Raw genomic sequence first — 16027 nt, 5'->3', positions numbered from 1 at the left:
AATGGCCTAACCACATTCGTTGGCTTCTTCACAACCAAAGATAAGCCTAATTAGGGTTGTATCAGATTGCTTTCACCTATAAATACCTTTCTGATCACAGTCAGAGGTGAGCTGGCATGCAGCCAAAGTAGACATCTCAGCAGGGGCCCCTCTTCTTCCCTCCTGTAGGGTAGGTGGATGGTGTGATTGCTCTAGTGTTCAGCCAAATTATTATGCTTATTGCGCAATGAAATATTTCTAAAATGTGATTAATTGTAGTGGATTTTATTGAATTGTTAGTAGATATCACATTTGGCAAAAATATGTCCATCTGCACTTAAAAAGCCTTTATTTTCCTATTCTGGGGGTAATAACTTCACCACCATGAATCAACCAAGGTCATTTAACACTCAAAATAGACATGTACATTTAACATCCAATTAAAAATAAAAAAAAACTGGTCAACAAGCACTCCGGGTTTGGTTTCCTAGGCGAATATCATGATTCACTTTTATTAAAAGCATCATAACTACAGTTCATCATACATGATGTAAAAGAAAAAAAAGAAAAAAAAAGAAAAAAAAAGACAAAGAAACATTTACAACTTATGTCTGTAAACTTCAAGGCTAGTTAGAATTGAGGTAATGCATTTCAGCTTGGTGGCTAAAAGTAACAAAAAGCCCATTCAATAGTTCTAATAAAGGTACCTGATTATTTTACTCTTACACCAGTGCATCAACAGGGATAGTGTGAGACAAATTGATTGCAGTACTTTTTCATGTCATCGTTTATATGCGATTTAGTTTCTCTTTTTCACCGACACTTGTGGTTGTGTTTTAATGGGAGAGCGATGTTTGAGACATTCAAAAGCTGCCTTAGGTTATTGCTGTCTCCTTCCGCGTTGTGGAAGAGAGGTCTCTCCCCTGCTTGGCTTTGTCAGTGTGTCAGACTAAAAACAGTCAGGAGAGTCAGGGCCATCAGTGTGTGAGACTGGAAAACAGTTTCTATAACGAGTGTGACTTGGAAGAGTCAGACAATATGGGTGTTAGTAGTAGTAGTAGTAGTAGTAGTAGTAGGTGGCAGAAAACTGGAACTGGGAAGAGTGACTGAGAAAGGTAACGGGGTCGATTCATAGACTGGGAGAGGAACGGTGGATGAGGGTAAGACCGTCCGATTGAGACGGGGAAGAGTCAGAGATTGGATTGTTAGTGTGTAAGACTACAGGAAGAAACAGTCGGGTGTGTGTAGACTTGTGTGGGAGATCAGTGTGAGAGACTGGGAACAGTCAGATTATTAGGCCATCTGATATGTGAGGACTTCATCCTGCTCTTCAAGGCAGAACAGTACAACAGCAAAAAAAAAAAAAAAAATCAACAAGATCCTTTTCATCAGCAGCATATAGACGCTTAATGCCGTTAAATTGTACGCCAATGGAGAGTTACGAGATGCTACTTAATTTCACAATATCAAGAGAGTAAAAAAAAATAAAAAATACAGAAACAGAAAAGCAGCATAGCACTATTGGAACGATTAATTCCTATAATAATATTTCGGAGGAAATGTTCCATCTCATCTAGTATGCACTGTTCAGAGAGCACAAAGACCAAAAATAACATCCTTTTGACATCTGCAAAACTCTAGTTCAGTTTGCTTTTTCCCTGACTACGCTATTAACGCTACAGTGAGAGCCTTTTAGTTACGTATACTCTCCCTGATTTTCATTTTTACCTGTAAAAGAAACAAAGACAAATAAAACAAAAAAACTAATTTGGATATCAAGTTGTTGTGTAAACGTGTCATGAGAGCACTGGGGGGGAGGGGAGGGGGTCAAAGGCCAGTTTAGTTTCAGTCACTCTTCTCAGGGGCATCCTCTCCTTCCTCCTCATCCTCGGCTGCTAGGTCTTGCGGCGAGTCGGCTTCCTCAGCCAATGCGGAGGCCTCGTCTTCTAGGGCAGACGACTCGGCCGTCTTCTCCAGGCTCTCTGCTGAGTCACTGTCGTCGGCTGTCTCTGGGTCTGCGGTAGCGGCGGCAGGGCGGTCCGGGGCAGGGCCAGCCTGGCTGGGCTCCTTCTCCTGGCCCTGAGCTCCAGAAGCAGCCCCCATGGCTCCAGCCATGGCGCTCTGCAGGTCAGCCAGGGTGGTGGGGGGGAAGCCAGGCATAGTGAGACCTCCCAGGCCAGGGGGCAGGAACATGTAGGGGGAAAAGAGCCCAGGGGCCATGGTGGACAGCAGGAAAGGGTTGAAGGCCAGGGAGCTGGCCGACATGCCGGAGGCGGCCATTGCGGCAGCAGCTGCGTTCAGAGCCGCGGCGTCCCTGTTAGCCTCGCTCGACTCCACCCCAGTGTCCTTCTCCTCATCCCCCTCTTCTCCGCCCTCCCCGTCGTCTCTCTTTGACGTCTCGTCCGAATCGCCCTCGTCATTGGTGCCGTTGGAGGCTGCAGCGGGCGTGGCTGCAGCCGAGGCAGCGGCGAGGTTATTTCCGAACAGGCCTCCCAGGCCAAACATGTTTGGCAGGCCGCCCATACCAGCCATACCAGGCAGCATGAGAGGCAGCATGGCTGAGGCGTGTTTAGAGTCAGCCCCCCCCATGCCGGGGAAGCCCATGAGCTGCAGCTGAAGACTCTGGAAGCTCTGTAGGCCCTGCAGGCTGGTGAGGTCCATGCCTCCAAACAGACCATTCATCAGCAGAGGGTTCAGGCCCCCGGACGATGCAGCCTGGGCCTGAGCTGCCGCGGCAGCCGCCGTCGCCTTGGCGATCTCCGATTTGGGGCGTCTCCCCCGACGACGGACGCCCTCCTCGCGCACCACGGGCCCCGTCAGGAGACGGTCAAACATGGCCTCAGGGAGGAAGCCCTGTGGAATGGGGTAAGAAACCATGGTTAGTTAGTCAAACGACAATTTTGCGATTCGGCATTAATTTCTCCTCAAACATCAACAGATAAGGTTAACATCTAAAACAAGTGCTGATTGGAATCAATTGAGGGCTAACCGGGAGAATGACAAGAAACTCACCGATTGCTTGACAATGTCGGTCCAGTCAGGAGCGATGGCAAACTCTGGGTTCTCCAGGAGCCATCGGGGCAGTTCCTTCATGGGCGGCGCCATGGCTCCACCCATCTGGGAAAAAAAGAGGAACAAAATGTTTGACAAGATAGCAATACCTTCAGTTTTGCTATGAAAGGCCAAATTGAAACTGTTGCCAAATGGCGACCAATGCATGTGACAAAGCTAATTTATACTGTACTGAAAAGAAGCAATACCTTTCTGCCGTTTCTCCGGTTGACCACGGGAACCCTCTCTTCTCCGGTGAGAGTGTTGATGTCGATCTTGTTGGGGTTTCGGCAGCGGTGCCGCTTCTGCTTGGGTTTGGGGAACTGGGAGGAGAGGAGCAACTCCTCACTCTTCTACAGAGAGACATACGGGAGTGTGGACAGGGATTAGGAACCACGACAGGACCAGACATGAAATTCTTGAATACTTCATTATATACACTAACCGTTATGAATTAGAATAGCTAAATGTTATATTTGCAACCATATTTTAATCACTGAAAGGGATGGTGTCAGATCTGATTTAGGAAAGGGAACAGGGGGTTGAAGGTAGGGGATATGTTCATATTCCACACTGATGTGTTAGTTCTACTGTATAGGGACATCTGGTAAACAACTAGACTTTATTCCATTTTGTTGAAGTACATACTGGTGTGTATGCAGTAGGCATGTCCATTGTGTACGTGGGGTGCTGTCTGAGCCAGTCCCTCAGGTCCTTGTCAGATGGGGTACCAGCGTCCCCGTCCTCTATAGCGCTGACAGAGGGGACGCGGGCGGATGCGCTGGGACTGGGAATGTTGTGGCAGTAGGAACGCGGGGGCATCTGCACCCCCTCCACCGACGCTTTGGTCCCCTCGGAATCCTCCTATAGAGGGGTGCGGGGGATGAAGACCGGGAAAAGTTAACTTCATTCATTACCATGTAAAGTAGAGCTACTCAAATTGTATCTAAAATTTTTGATTTTGTATGACATTTGATCAATGTCTTGTCAAACTTGTATTTAAATGTACGTTAGTCTAATTGAGATATCCCAGGCATACCCGTGTTCATTTGACATTTTCTAAAACTTAATTCAGACTTTGTCCCATTGAACCTGTTTTCTATCAGGTATTTAACTATTTATTAAAAGGTCCAGTGCTGTCCGAAACATGATTTCCTGTGTTTATATACATTTTCACACTAAGGTTGGAATAATACTGAAATTGTTAAATTATGGTAATGCCCTTTAAGTGTAAGACAGCGTTTCCCAAACGTGGTCCTGGGGATCACAAAGGGTGCACATTTTGGTTATTGCTCTAGAACTACACAGCAGATTCAAAGAATCAAAACTTGATGATTAGTTGAGTCAGCTGGTTAGTGCTAGGAAAAAAAGGGGGATCCCGAGAACAGAGTTTGGGAAGCTCGGTAAGAGCTGCTTGAGTGGAGCTGAAGTGAGGGACTAAAAATAAAATCACTAATGTAAAATATACTGTGTCCGTAAAATGTATATAGGTTCAGAACGTCTCTGAAACACAAGTTGAAAAATATATGTCAAATAGAAATCAAAACTGGATGGTCTTCAGATAGATGGGAGGGGTTGAGGGTAACTGACGGTGGAACTAAAAACAAACAACTGCAATTAACACATATGGAATCATGCATTAACCAAAAACGTGTTAGAAGAATCTCAAATATAACGTTTGATTTGTTTAAGTAGCCACCCTTTGACTTGATGACAGCTTTGCACACTCTTGGCATTCTCTCAACCAGCTTCATGAGGTAGTCACCTGGAATGCATTTCAATTAACAGGTGTGCCTTGTTAAAAGTTAATTTGTGGAATTTCTTTCCTTCTTAATGCGTTTGAGTCAATCAGTTGTGTTGTGACAAGGTAAGGGTGGTATATAGAAGACAGCCCTATTTGGTAAAAGACCAAGTCCAAATTATGGAAAGAACAGCTCAAACAAGGAAAGAGAAACAGTTCATCATTACTTTAAAACATGGTCAGCCAATAAGGAATATTTCAAGAACTATGAAAGTTTCTTCAAGTGCAGTCTCAAAAACCATCAAGTGCTATGATGAAACTGGCTCGCATGAGTACCGCCAAAGGAAAGGAAGACCCAGAGTAAACTCTGAGGATAAGTTCATTAGAGTTACCAGCCTCAAAAATCAGCAGTTAACTGCACCTCAGATAAATGCTTCAGAGTTCAAGTAACAGACATTTCAACATCAACTGTTCAGAGGAGACTGTGTGAATCAGACCTTCATGGTCAAATTGCTGCAAAGAAACCACTAAAGGACACCAATAAGAAGAGACTTGCTTGGGCCAAGAAACATGAGCAATGGACATTAGACAGGTGGAAATCTGTCATTTGGTCTGATGAGTCCAAATTTGAGATTATTGGTTCCAAACTCCGTGTCTTTGAGACACAGTAGTTGAACGGATGATCTCCGCATGTGTGGTTCCGATCGTTAAGCATGGAGGTGGTGGTGTGATGGTGCTTTGCTGGTGACACTTATTTAGAATTCAAGGCACACTTAACCAGCATGGCTACTACAGCATTCTGCAGCAATATGCCATCTTATCTAGTTTGCACTTAGTGTGACTATCATTTGTTTTTCAACAGGACAATGAACCAACACAACTCCAGGCTGTGTAAGGGCTATTTGACCAAGAAGGAGCGTGATGGAGTGCTGCATCAGATGACCTGGCATCCACAATCACCCGACCTCAACCCAATTGAGATGGTTTGGGATGATTGTGCAGAAAGTTAAGGAAAAGCAGCCAACAAGTGCTCAGCATATGTGGGAACTCCTTTAACTTCTTGACGCTAGGAGGTAGAATTTTTATGTTTGGAAAAATAACGATCCCAATGTAAACGGCCTATTTCTCAGGCCCAGATGCTAGAATATGCATATAATTGACAGATTCGGATAGAAAACAGTCTAAAGTTTCCAAAACTGTCAAAATATTGTCTGTATGACAGAACTGATTTTGCAGGAGAAAACCTGAGGAAATCCAACCAGGAAGTGCCTCTTATTTTGAAAAATCCCTGTTCCATTGCCTGCCTTTCCTTCATTTAAAGGGGTATCAACCAGATTCCCTTTCCTATGGCTTCCTCAGGGTGTGAACAGTCTTCAGACATAGTTTAAAGCTTTTATTCTGAAAAATGAGTGAGATTTATCAAATCGCGTCAGTGCTTGATTAGTTCTTGCGCGCGAAAGTGGTAGCTCGACATTTTATTTCTGTCTGTATTGAATAGTTTACCCTCCGGTTGAAATATTATCGATTATTTATGTTAAAAACCTGAGGATTGATTATAAAAAACGTTTGACATGTTTCTACGAACTTTACGGATACAATTTGGAATTTTCGTCTGCCCTTCATGACCGGCACGAGCCTGTGGATTACTGAATATAACGCTCAAACCAAATGGAGGTTTTTGGATATAAAAATCATCTTTATCGAACAAAAGGAACATTTGTGTAACTGGGAGTCTCGTGAGTGCAAACATCCGAAGATCAAAGGTAAGCGATTCATTTTATTGCTTTTCTGACCAATCTACATTGCTGCTAGCTATTTGTAATGTTTTGTCTAGTGATCGATAAACTCACACAAACGCTTGGATTGCTTTCGCTGTAAAGCATATTTTCAAAATCTGACACGACAGGTGGATTAACAACAAGCTACGCTGTGTTTTGCTATATTGCACTTGTGATTTCATGAATATAAATATTTTTAGCAAATTTTTTAATTTGGCACTCTGCAAATCAGCGGTTGTTGATGAAAATTATACCGCTAAAGGGATCCGTGCGCCAAGAGGTTAAGAAAATCATTCCTCATGAAGCTGGTTGAGAGCATGCCAAGAGTGTGAAAAGCTGTCAAGGCAAAAGGTGACTACTTTGAAGAAACTCAAATATAAACTATATTTTGATTTGTTTAACACTTTTTGGTTACTACATGATTCCATATGTGTTATTTCATAGTTTTGACATCTTCACTATTATTCTTAGTCAAAATAAAGTAAAACCCTTGAATGAGTAGGTGTGTCCAAACTTTTGACTGGTACTGCATATATACATACACACCATTTTTTTTTAAAGAGCTGTTTTGATAGGATGGAGTTTTGGCCGGAAAATTAGTTAGACCAATGCTCTTTGCTAAGAAGCTGTTTGTTTCTTTTTGACCATTTTAATTTAACACAAGCACAGTACAGTACTTATTTGTTACCCAGAACCCATTTGTTATTGCAATAAAAAAAATGCTGCATTGGACCTTTAATAAAATGTGACTGTTAGTGACCATGCTCTGTACCGTGGCTCCTCTCTTGTTGTTGATAAACAGCAGCTCTAGCCCCTCCACATTTTTCCTGCGGCCTCGTCTCCTCCGGGTGGGCAGGTCAGCATCGGCCAATGAGCCATTGGCCCTATGTCTGGAAGGCGTGGCCGCCTGTAGCAGCTCCATCTGAGCCTTGAGGGTAGCAGAAGGCACCATGCTGCTGCTGGAGTAGCCCGCCAGGGACGACGCTGCCTTGTGGTGATGCATGCCCTGGAGCAGAATAAGTCCCAATGATAAATATGGAAACTTAGAGTCAATGTATAGACTAAAATGCAATGCCTGTAACAAAGAGGTTAATTTACATGGCAACTAATATGAGTGCTTTACATACTTGACTCCTTTATATAAAAGATATGATAAATATTAAAATGCTTTATTTCAGTGGGGTCATCTTTACTCATACATCAGGGAGACCAGAGGGGTATCCTACAAAGCAAGCAGGATCTACTCAGGGTTTTCTAAAGCGAACCAGCATCAGTTCCCTTCGGATTCCAGCTCAGGCTTCACCCGTACTACGATGGTGGGTATTGCTTGTCCGCCTGCCGCTAATTCTAAAATCTCTGAAACTGGAAACACTTATCTCCCTCACTAGCTTTAAGCACCAGCTGTCAGAGCAGCTCACAGATTACTGCACCTGTACATAGTCCATCTATAATTTAGCCCAAACAACTACCTCTTCCCCTACTGTATTTATTTTGCTCCTTTGCAACCCATTATTTCTACTTTACACATTCTTCCACTGCAAATTTACCATTCCAGTGTTTTACTTGCTATATTGTATTTACTTCGCCACCATGGCCTTTTTTTTGCATTTCCCTCCCTTCTCACATTGTATATAGACTTATTGTTCTACTGTATTATTGACTGTATGTTTGTTTTACTCCATGTGTAACTCTGTGTTGTTGTATGTGTCGAACTGCTTTGCTTCATCTTGGCCAGGTCGCAATTGTAAATGAGAACTTGTTCTCAACTTGCCTACCTGGTTAAATAAAGGTGAAATATAAAAATAAAAAAAATAATTCTAGCAGTCTTGTAACTGACACATTTAGATTTGGTCGAAATCAAAATAAAGGAAAAGTTCTCTTGCAAATTCAGTATGGTATGATGAGAAATATGCTTTTAGAAGTGACGTCTTTATTTTATTACGTATCATTAACAGTCTTTGGTGCGCTTATCAATGAATGAGCAACCCACTCCTATTAATAAAATAATTTTACCGAAATAACACTTGTCATATAAAAGTTACTGTCCCTGTAAAATACCAAATGCATTTTGTCATTACTAAATAATGTGATAAATTCTTTTACATTTAATACTAACAAAACATTTGATCATTTTTAAAAATCAGTCTTCTTCCTCAAATGAAGAGGATGATGGCACAATCTTTGTGAGCGAGAGGGAAGGAATCCTTATTTAATTGGTCCTCAACTCGCTGCTCAGACACTTCATTCAGGATAAATTAGTTAGTCATGAGTTACCCAGCCCTGGAATAGGTTAGTTCTGTAGGATTCATTGCCATAGAAATTTACCTGACTGAAAGGTGAGCCACATTGGTACGACTGGTTATCCTGAGTTGAACTCAAGAGTTGACCAAGGTTACCTCGCTAACTCTTCAAACCTGATTCGTAGGACACCACTGACCCAAAAGTGTAATTCAAAAAAAATACAATGCAGTTGTAAAAAGTGATACATAATTCTAAATTTAGAATTAATTCATAACATTTTAAAGACCCTACCTTGGTGAGGTCCATGGCCTGGCTCTGGGACTCAGGTTGGTGAGACTCTCTGAGCTGAGCCACCATATCCATCAGGTTCCTTCGCTTGGCGGCGCGCTCCGCCTCAATCTCCACCTTTCTCCGCCTGCGACGACGCTGCTTTGGCAACGACATGCTCAGAGCATCCTCCTTTACAGAGAGCGAGAGGGGAAATATAGGGTTGAGAATTCAAGGTTTTACTGCTTACCTACAAAGCATCACATGGGTTTGCGCCTACACCCATCTCTCCGATTTGGTCCTGCCATACATACCTACACGTACGGTCACAGAACACAGGCCTCCTTATTGTCCCTAGAATTTTTAAGCAAACAGGAGGCAGGGCTTTCTCCTATAGCGCTCCATTTTTATGGAATGGTCTGCCTATCAAAGTGAGAGACGCAGACTCGGTCTCAACCTTTAAGTCTTTATTGAAGACTCATCTCTTCAGTAGGTCCTATGATTGAGTGTAGTCTGGCCCAGGGGCGACAAGGTGAACGAAGAGGCACTGGAGCGACGAACTGCCCTTGATGTCTCTACCTGACCGGCTTCCCCTCCACTGGGATTCTCTGCTTCTGACCCTATTACAGGGGCTGAGTCACTGGCTTACTAGTGCTCTTCCATGCAGTCCCTAGGAGGGGTGCGACACTTGAGTGGGTTGAGTCACAGACGTGATCTTCCTGTCCGGTTTTGCACCCCCCTTGGGCTTGTGTGGTGGAGGAGATCTTTGTGGGTTATACTCAGCCTTGTCTCAGTGTAGTAAATTGGTAGTCTATTGATATCCCTCTAGTGGTGTGGGTGCTGTGCTTTGGCAGTGGGTGGGGTTATATCTTGCCTGGTTGGCCCCGCCCCAGTATCTATGCTGCATTAGTCTATGTGCCCGGGGGGGGCTAGGGTCAGTGTTAAATCTGATGTAATTCTCCTTTCTTATCTGGTGTCCTGTGTTAATTTAAGTTGGGTCCCTCTAATTCTCTCTACCCCCTCCCGGAGAACCTGAGCCCTAGGATCATGCCTCCAGACTACCTTGTCTGATGACTCCTTGCTGTCCCCAGTCCACTTGGTCGTGCTGCTGCTCCAGTTTCAAATGTTCTGACCTGTTCACCGGCTATGAAAAGCCAACTGACATTTACTCCAGAGGTACTGACCTGTTGCACCCTCTACAACCACTGATTATTATTTGACCCTGCAGGTCATCTATGAACATCCTGAAGAACAACCTGGCCTTAATGGCCATGTACTCTTATAAATCTCCACCTGGCACAGCCAGAAGAGGACAGGCCACCCGTTGGAACCTGGTTCCTCTAGGTTCCTTCCTAGGGAGTTTTTCCTAGCCACTGTGCTTCTACATCCGCATTGCTTGCTGTTTGGGGTTTTAGGCTGGGTTTCTGTTTAGCACTTTGTGACATCTTCTGATGTAAAAAGGGCTTTATAAATACATTAGATTGAAAATCAATGTAGAAAAATGGGACACCGGTTTGAAAGTAAAATTAAGTGATTTAAGTTAATTATATAGTAATAAGGGAATATTCATTTTCAGACCTCACCCTATATATCAGTATGAATACACTTTATCTTCCAAGACCAATCATCTGAGATGCATGTTTTTTTAACCGATAGTTACAAACTAAATCTGTTGAGTGGGCATTTTTTGCAAAATATTTTTTTACTACTTACGTTAACCTGTGGCGAGAGGGTGAGGTCCTCGCTGCCGCTGAAGCTCGTCTGAGCAGCCGCCACCATCGACAGCTCGGCCAGGCCGCGCCTCTGCTGGGGGCTTTCTGACGCCATGGGGCCAGGGTATCCAGGCAACAGGCCCGGGATGTCGAAGAACTGACGGCGGTTGGCGGGCCACTTGCCCTTGATGACCGCCTCGCAGATGTTGTCCATGCGATTGATCATCACGCGATCCTGGAAAGTCAAAATGGCGCACAGAGGAATGGGTTAATACAACTAGAGAAGTACTTTGATGATGGAGTTGGGTCCGACTTGAAAACAGGGCTTTTCTCCATTTTATTTCTTTACGTAAACTGATATCCGTGTTATTTCTTTAATACCGAACTGCTCAAGTACCTTAGGTTTATAGTGTGTGCCTATAGTGTGTGCCTAGCAAAAGTGTTCATCCCCCTCTGCGTTGTTCCTATTTTGTTGCATTACAACCTGTAATTTAAATGTATTGTTATTTGGATTTTATGTAATGGACACACAAAATAGTCCAATATGGTGAAATGTAAAAAAATCACTTGTTTAAAAAATAATAATATGAAGCCCCTAAATACGATATGGTGCAACCAATCACCTTCAGAAGTCCCATAATTAGTTAAATAAAGTCCACCTGTGTGCAATCTAAGTTTCACATGATCTGAGTATATATGTATATATACACACACACACACACGTTCTGAAAGGCCCCAGAGTCTGCAACACCACTAATTGAGGGGCACCACCAAGCAAGTGGCACCATGAAGACCAAGGAGCACTCCAAACAGGTCAGGGACAAAGTTGTGGAGAAGTACAGATCAGGGTTGGGTCATAAAAAAATATCTGAAACTGAACATACCACAGAGCACTATTAAATTCATTATTAAAAAATGGAAAGAATATGGCACCACAACAAACCTCCCAAGGAGGGCATTAATCAGGGAGGCACCAAAGATAGCCAACCCTGAAAAAGTTGCAAAGCTCCACAGCGGAGATAGGAGTATCTGTCCATAGAACCACTAAGCCGTACACTCCACAGAGCTGGGCTTTACGGAAGAGTGGTCAGAAAAAAGCCATCTGGCGCAAACCCAACACCTCTCATCACCCCAAGAACACCATCCATACAGTGAAGCATGGTGGTGGCAGCATCATGCTGTGGGGATGATTTTCATCAGCAGGAACAGGGAAACTGGTCAGAATTGCAGGAATGATGGATAGTGCTAAATACAGGGAAATTCTTGAGGGGAAAACGGTTTTAGTCTTCGGGAGATTTGAGACTGGGACGGAGGTTCACCTTCCAGCAGGGCAATGACCCTAAGCATACTGTTAAAGCAACATTTGAGTGGTTTAAGGGGAAACATTTAAATGTCTTGGAATGGCCTAGTCAAAGCCCAGCCCTCAATCCAATTGAGAATCTGTGGTATGACTTAAAGATTGCTGTACACCAGCAGAACTCATCCAACTTGAAGGAGCTGGAGCAGTTTTGCCTTGAAGAATGGGCAACAATACCAGTGGCTAGATGTGCTAAGCTTATAGCGACATACCCCAAGAGACTTGCAGCTGTAATTGCTGCATTTCTTGTTTGTTTCACAATAAAAATATTTTGCATCTTCAAAGCATGTGTGCAATGTTGTGTTCCAGGGTGCAAGGCAATAAAATAGGAAAAATGCCAAGGGGGGGTGAATACTTTCACAAGCCACTGTATAGTGTGTGCCTATTATGGGGTATTGTGTGTAGATTGCTGAGAATTTTTATTTATTTTAATCAATTTTAGAATAAGGCTGTAACGTAACAAAATGTGGAAAAAGTAAATGGGTCAGAATTAATACTTTCCAAATGCACTGTACCTTTCATAATATTTCCCTACCTTTACATTTGCCTACCTTTACATCTATTGTTGCTTCATTCTTTCCTCACTTTCAACATTTGAATGAAATAAGTTTCGTTGTCCCCATCTTCATAATTCCAATGACATCCTTGAATAATATAGGACTAGATTCAGAAGGCTTTCACTTCTCTTCGCGAAGATTGTATGTTACAGATCTGAATAAATGCAACAAAATAAAGTCGAGCAAGCTATTCTAGATGAGCTTTTCCTGGGACTCCAAGAGCTAAGGAGCGTTTTTTAAGTAGAGGCCAGTGGCGCACAGGTGCTTGCGTGTTGCGCAAGAGACAGAAGCTTATTATGCATAACCCAACATTAATTAGCTAAGGCTAATACTGGATTGAATTTATTACCTAAAAGAGGTTGGCTAGGACATCTAGATTGATATATAGCCCTACATATATAACACAATTTGAATGGAGTCAAAGCAACAATATTCGAGTGATAAGGTGATTTAAAACTCTTAAAATAAAAATTGTAATCTACAACTGAAAAACAAGCCAGATGGAGATGGGTAAATTTGACGCACATTCAGCCTTTATATTACTGTAGCATAGGTCACAAGAAAAAAAAGTTACCATGAGACGATAGGTCTACATGCATTGTGAGCTGCCGCTCCATACTGAGATGAGTCATCATGCAGAGGCTGTAGAGATGCCAGATTTGGACCACACAATTTAACAGTTCCAATTAATGCCATGCTGTTCATATAAATAATTTATTACAATTGACCAGTTTCACAGTTATTTATACCAGTGAAAGGGAGTGGTAACCGGGTTCTTGGTAACCGGGTTTTTGTCATTCAACCCTAATCAGGTGTGACCACCATTTGCCTGATGCAGAGCGACATCTCCTTCGCATAGAGTTGACCACTCCTCTTCAATGGCTGTGCGAAGTTGCTGAATATTGGCGGGAAATGGAACAAGCTGTCGTACATGTTGATCCAGAGCATCCCAAACATGCTCAATGGGAGACATGTCTGGTGCGTATATGCAGGCCGTGACAGAAGTGGGACATTTTCAGCCTCCAGGAATTGTGTACAGATCCTTGCGTCATGGGGTCATACTGAAACATGAGGTGATGTGGCGGATGAATGGCACGACAACGGGCCTCAAGATCTCATTAAGGTACAGTGGGGAGAACAAGTATTTGATACACTGCCGATTTTACAGGTTTTCCTACTTACAAAGCATGTAGAGGTCTGTCATTTTTATCATAGGTACACTTCAACTGTGAGAGACGGAATCTAAAACAAAAATCCAGAAAATCACATTGTATGATTTTTAAGTAAATAATTTGCATTTTATTGCATGACATAAGTATTTGATCACCTACCAATCAGTAAGAATTCCGGCTCTCACAGACCTGTTAGTTTTTCTTTAAGAAGCCCTCCTGTTCTTCACTCATTACCTGTATTAACTGCACCTGTTTGAACTCGTTACCTGTATGAAAGACACCTGTCCACACACTCAATCAAACAGACTCCAACATCTCCACAATGGCCAAGACCAGAGAGCTGTGTAAGGACATCAGGGATACAATTGTAGACCTGCACAAAGCTGGGATGGGCTACAGGACAATAGGCAAGCAGCTTGGTGAGAAGGCAACAACTGTTGGCGCAATTATTAGAAAATGGAAGAAGTTCAAGATGACGGTCAATCACCCTCGGTCTGGGGCTCCATGCAAGATCTCACCTCGTGGGGCATCAATGATCATGAGGAAGGTGAGGGATCAGCCCAGAACTACACGGCAGGACCTGGTCAATGACCTGAAGAGAGCTGGGACCACAGTCTCAAAGAAAACCATTAGTTACACACTACGCCGTCATGGATTAAAATCCTGCAGCGCACGCAAGGTCCCCCTGCTTAAGCCAGTGCATGTCCAGGCCTGTCTGAAGTTTGCCAAAGACCATCTGGATGATCCAGAGGAGGAATGGGAGAAGGTCATGTGGTCTGATGAGACAAAAATAGAGCTTTTTGGTCTAACTCCACTCGCCGTGTTTGGAGGAAGAAGAAGTATGAGTACAACCCCAAGAACACCATCCCAACCGTGAAGCATGGAGGTGGAAACATCATTCTTTGGGGATGCTTTTCTGCAAAGGGGACAGGACGACTGCACCGTATTGAGGGGAGGATGGATGGGGCCATGTATCGCGAGATCTTGGCCAACAACCTCCTTCCCTCAGTAAGAGCATTGAAGATGGGTCGTGGCTGGGTCTTCCAGCATGACAACGACACGAAGCACACAGCCATGGCAACTAAGGAGTGGCTCCGTAAGAAGCATCTCAAGGTCCTGGAGTGGCCTAGCCAGTCTCCAGACCTGAACCCAATAGAAAATCTTTGGAGGGAGCTGAAAGTCCGTATTGCCCAGCGACAGCCCCGAAACCTGAAGGATCTGGAGAAGATCTGTAGGGAGGAGTGGGCCAAAATCCATGCTGCAGTGTGTGCAAACCTAGTCAAGAACTACAGGAAACGTATGATCTCTGTAATTGCAAACAAAGGTTTCTGTACCAAATATTAAGTTCTGCTTTTCTGATGTATCAAATACTTATGTCATGCAATAAAATGCAAATTAATTACTTAAAAATCATACAATGTGATTTTCTGGATTTTTGTTTTAGATTCCGTCTCTCATAGTTGAAGTGTACCTATGATAAAAATTACAGACCTCTACATGCTTTGTAAGTAGGAAAACCTGCAAAATCGGCAGTGTATCAAATACTTGTTCTCCCCACTGTATATCTGTGCATTCAAATTGCCATCGATAATATATATTGTGTTTGTTGTCCGTAGCTTATGCCTGCCCATACCATTACCCCACCACCACCATTTGTAATTTATCCCTTTTTTATTTGTATTTATTTAACTAGGCAAGTCAGTTAACACATTCTTATTTACAATGACAGCCTAATTGTGCGCCGCCCTATGGGACTCCCAATCACGGCTGGTTGTGAAACAGCCTGGAATTGAACCAGGGTCTGTAGTGATGTCTCTAGCACAGAGATGCAGTGCCTTAGACTGCTGCGCCACCCGGGAGCCCTGAGGTAAGTTGACTGAGAACGCATACTCATTTACAGGAACGACCTGAGGAATAGTTACAGGGGAGAGTACGGGGGATGAATGAGACAATTGGAAGCTGGGGATGATTAGGAGGCCATGATGGTATGAGGATCAGATTGGGAATTTAGCCAGGAAATCGGGGTTAACACACCTACTCTTACGATAAGTGCCATGGGCACTTTAGTGACACCAGTTTAACATCCCATCTGAAAGATGGCCCCATACACAGGACAATGTCCCCAATCACTGCCCTGGGGCATGCCAGATCTTATTCTTTCAACCAGAAGAA

General features: G+C 43.4%; 1 protein-coding gene across 2 annotated transcripts in view; it reads right to left on the bottom strand.

Annotated features, from left to right (window-relative positions):
• Positions 1-243: 243 nt before the first annotated feature.
• chd7 (chromodomain helicase DNA binding protein 7) overlaps positions 244-16027 on the bottom strand; it is an 83480-nt gene continuing 67696 nt past the window's right edge. For both annotated transcript variants that reach the window (XM_071362218.1, XM_071362217.1), the window contains exons 32-38: positions 10771-11004; positions 9082-9249; positions 7322-7555; positions 3679-3894; positions 3240-3383; positions 2992-3096; positions 244-2832 (exon numbers count right to left, since the gene is read on the bottom strand). In XM_071362218.1, coding sequence (XP_071218319.1) covers positions 1825-2832; positions 2992-3096; positions 3240-3383; positions 3679-3894; positions 7322-7555; positions 9082-9249; positions 10771-11004 — 2109 coding nt within the window. In that variant the 3' untranslated portion in view covers positions 244-1824. The remainder of the gene's footprint in view (positions 2833-2991; positions 3097-3239; positions 3384-3678; positions 3895-7321; positions 7556-9081; positions 9250-10770; positions 11005-16027) is intronic.

The sequence above is a fragment of the Salvelinus alpinus genome, chromosome 23, assembly GCF_045679555.1.
Source record: "Salvelinus alpinus chromosome 23, SLU_Salpinus.1, whole genome shotgun sequence".
NCBI classification, from domain to species: domain Eukaryota; kingdom Metazoa; phylum Chordata; class Actinopteri; order Salmoniformes; family Salmonidae; genus Salvelinus; species Salvelinus alpinus.
This window is presented reverse-complemented; position numbering and strand designations above follow the sequence as displayed.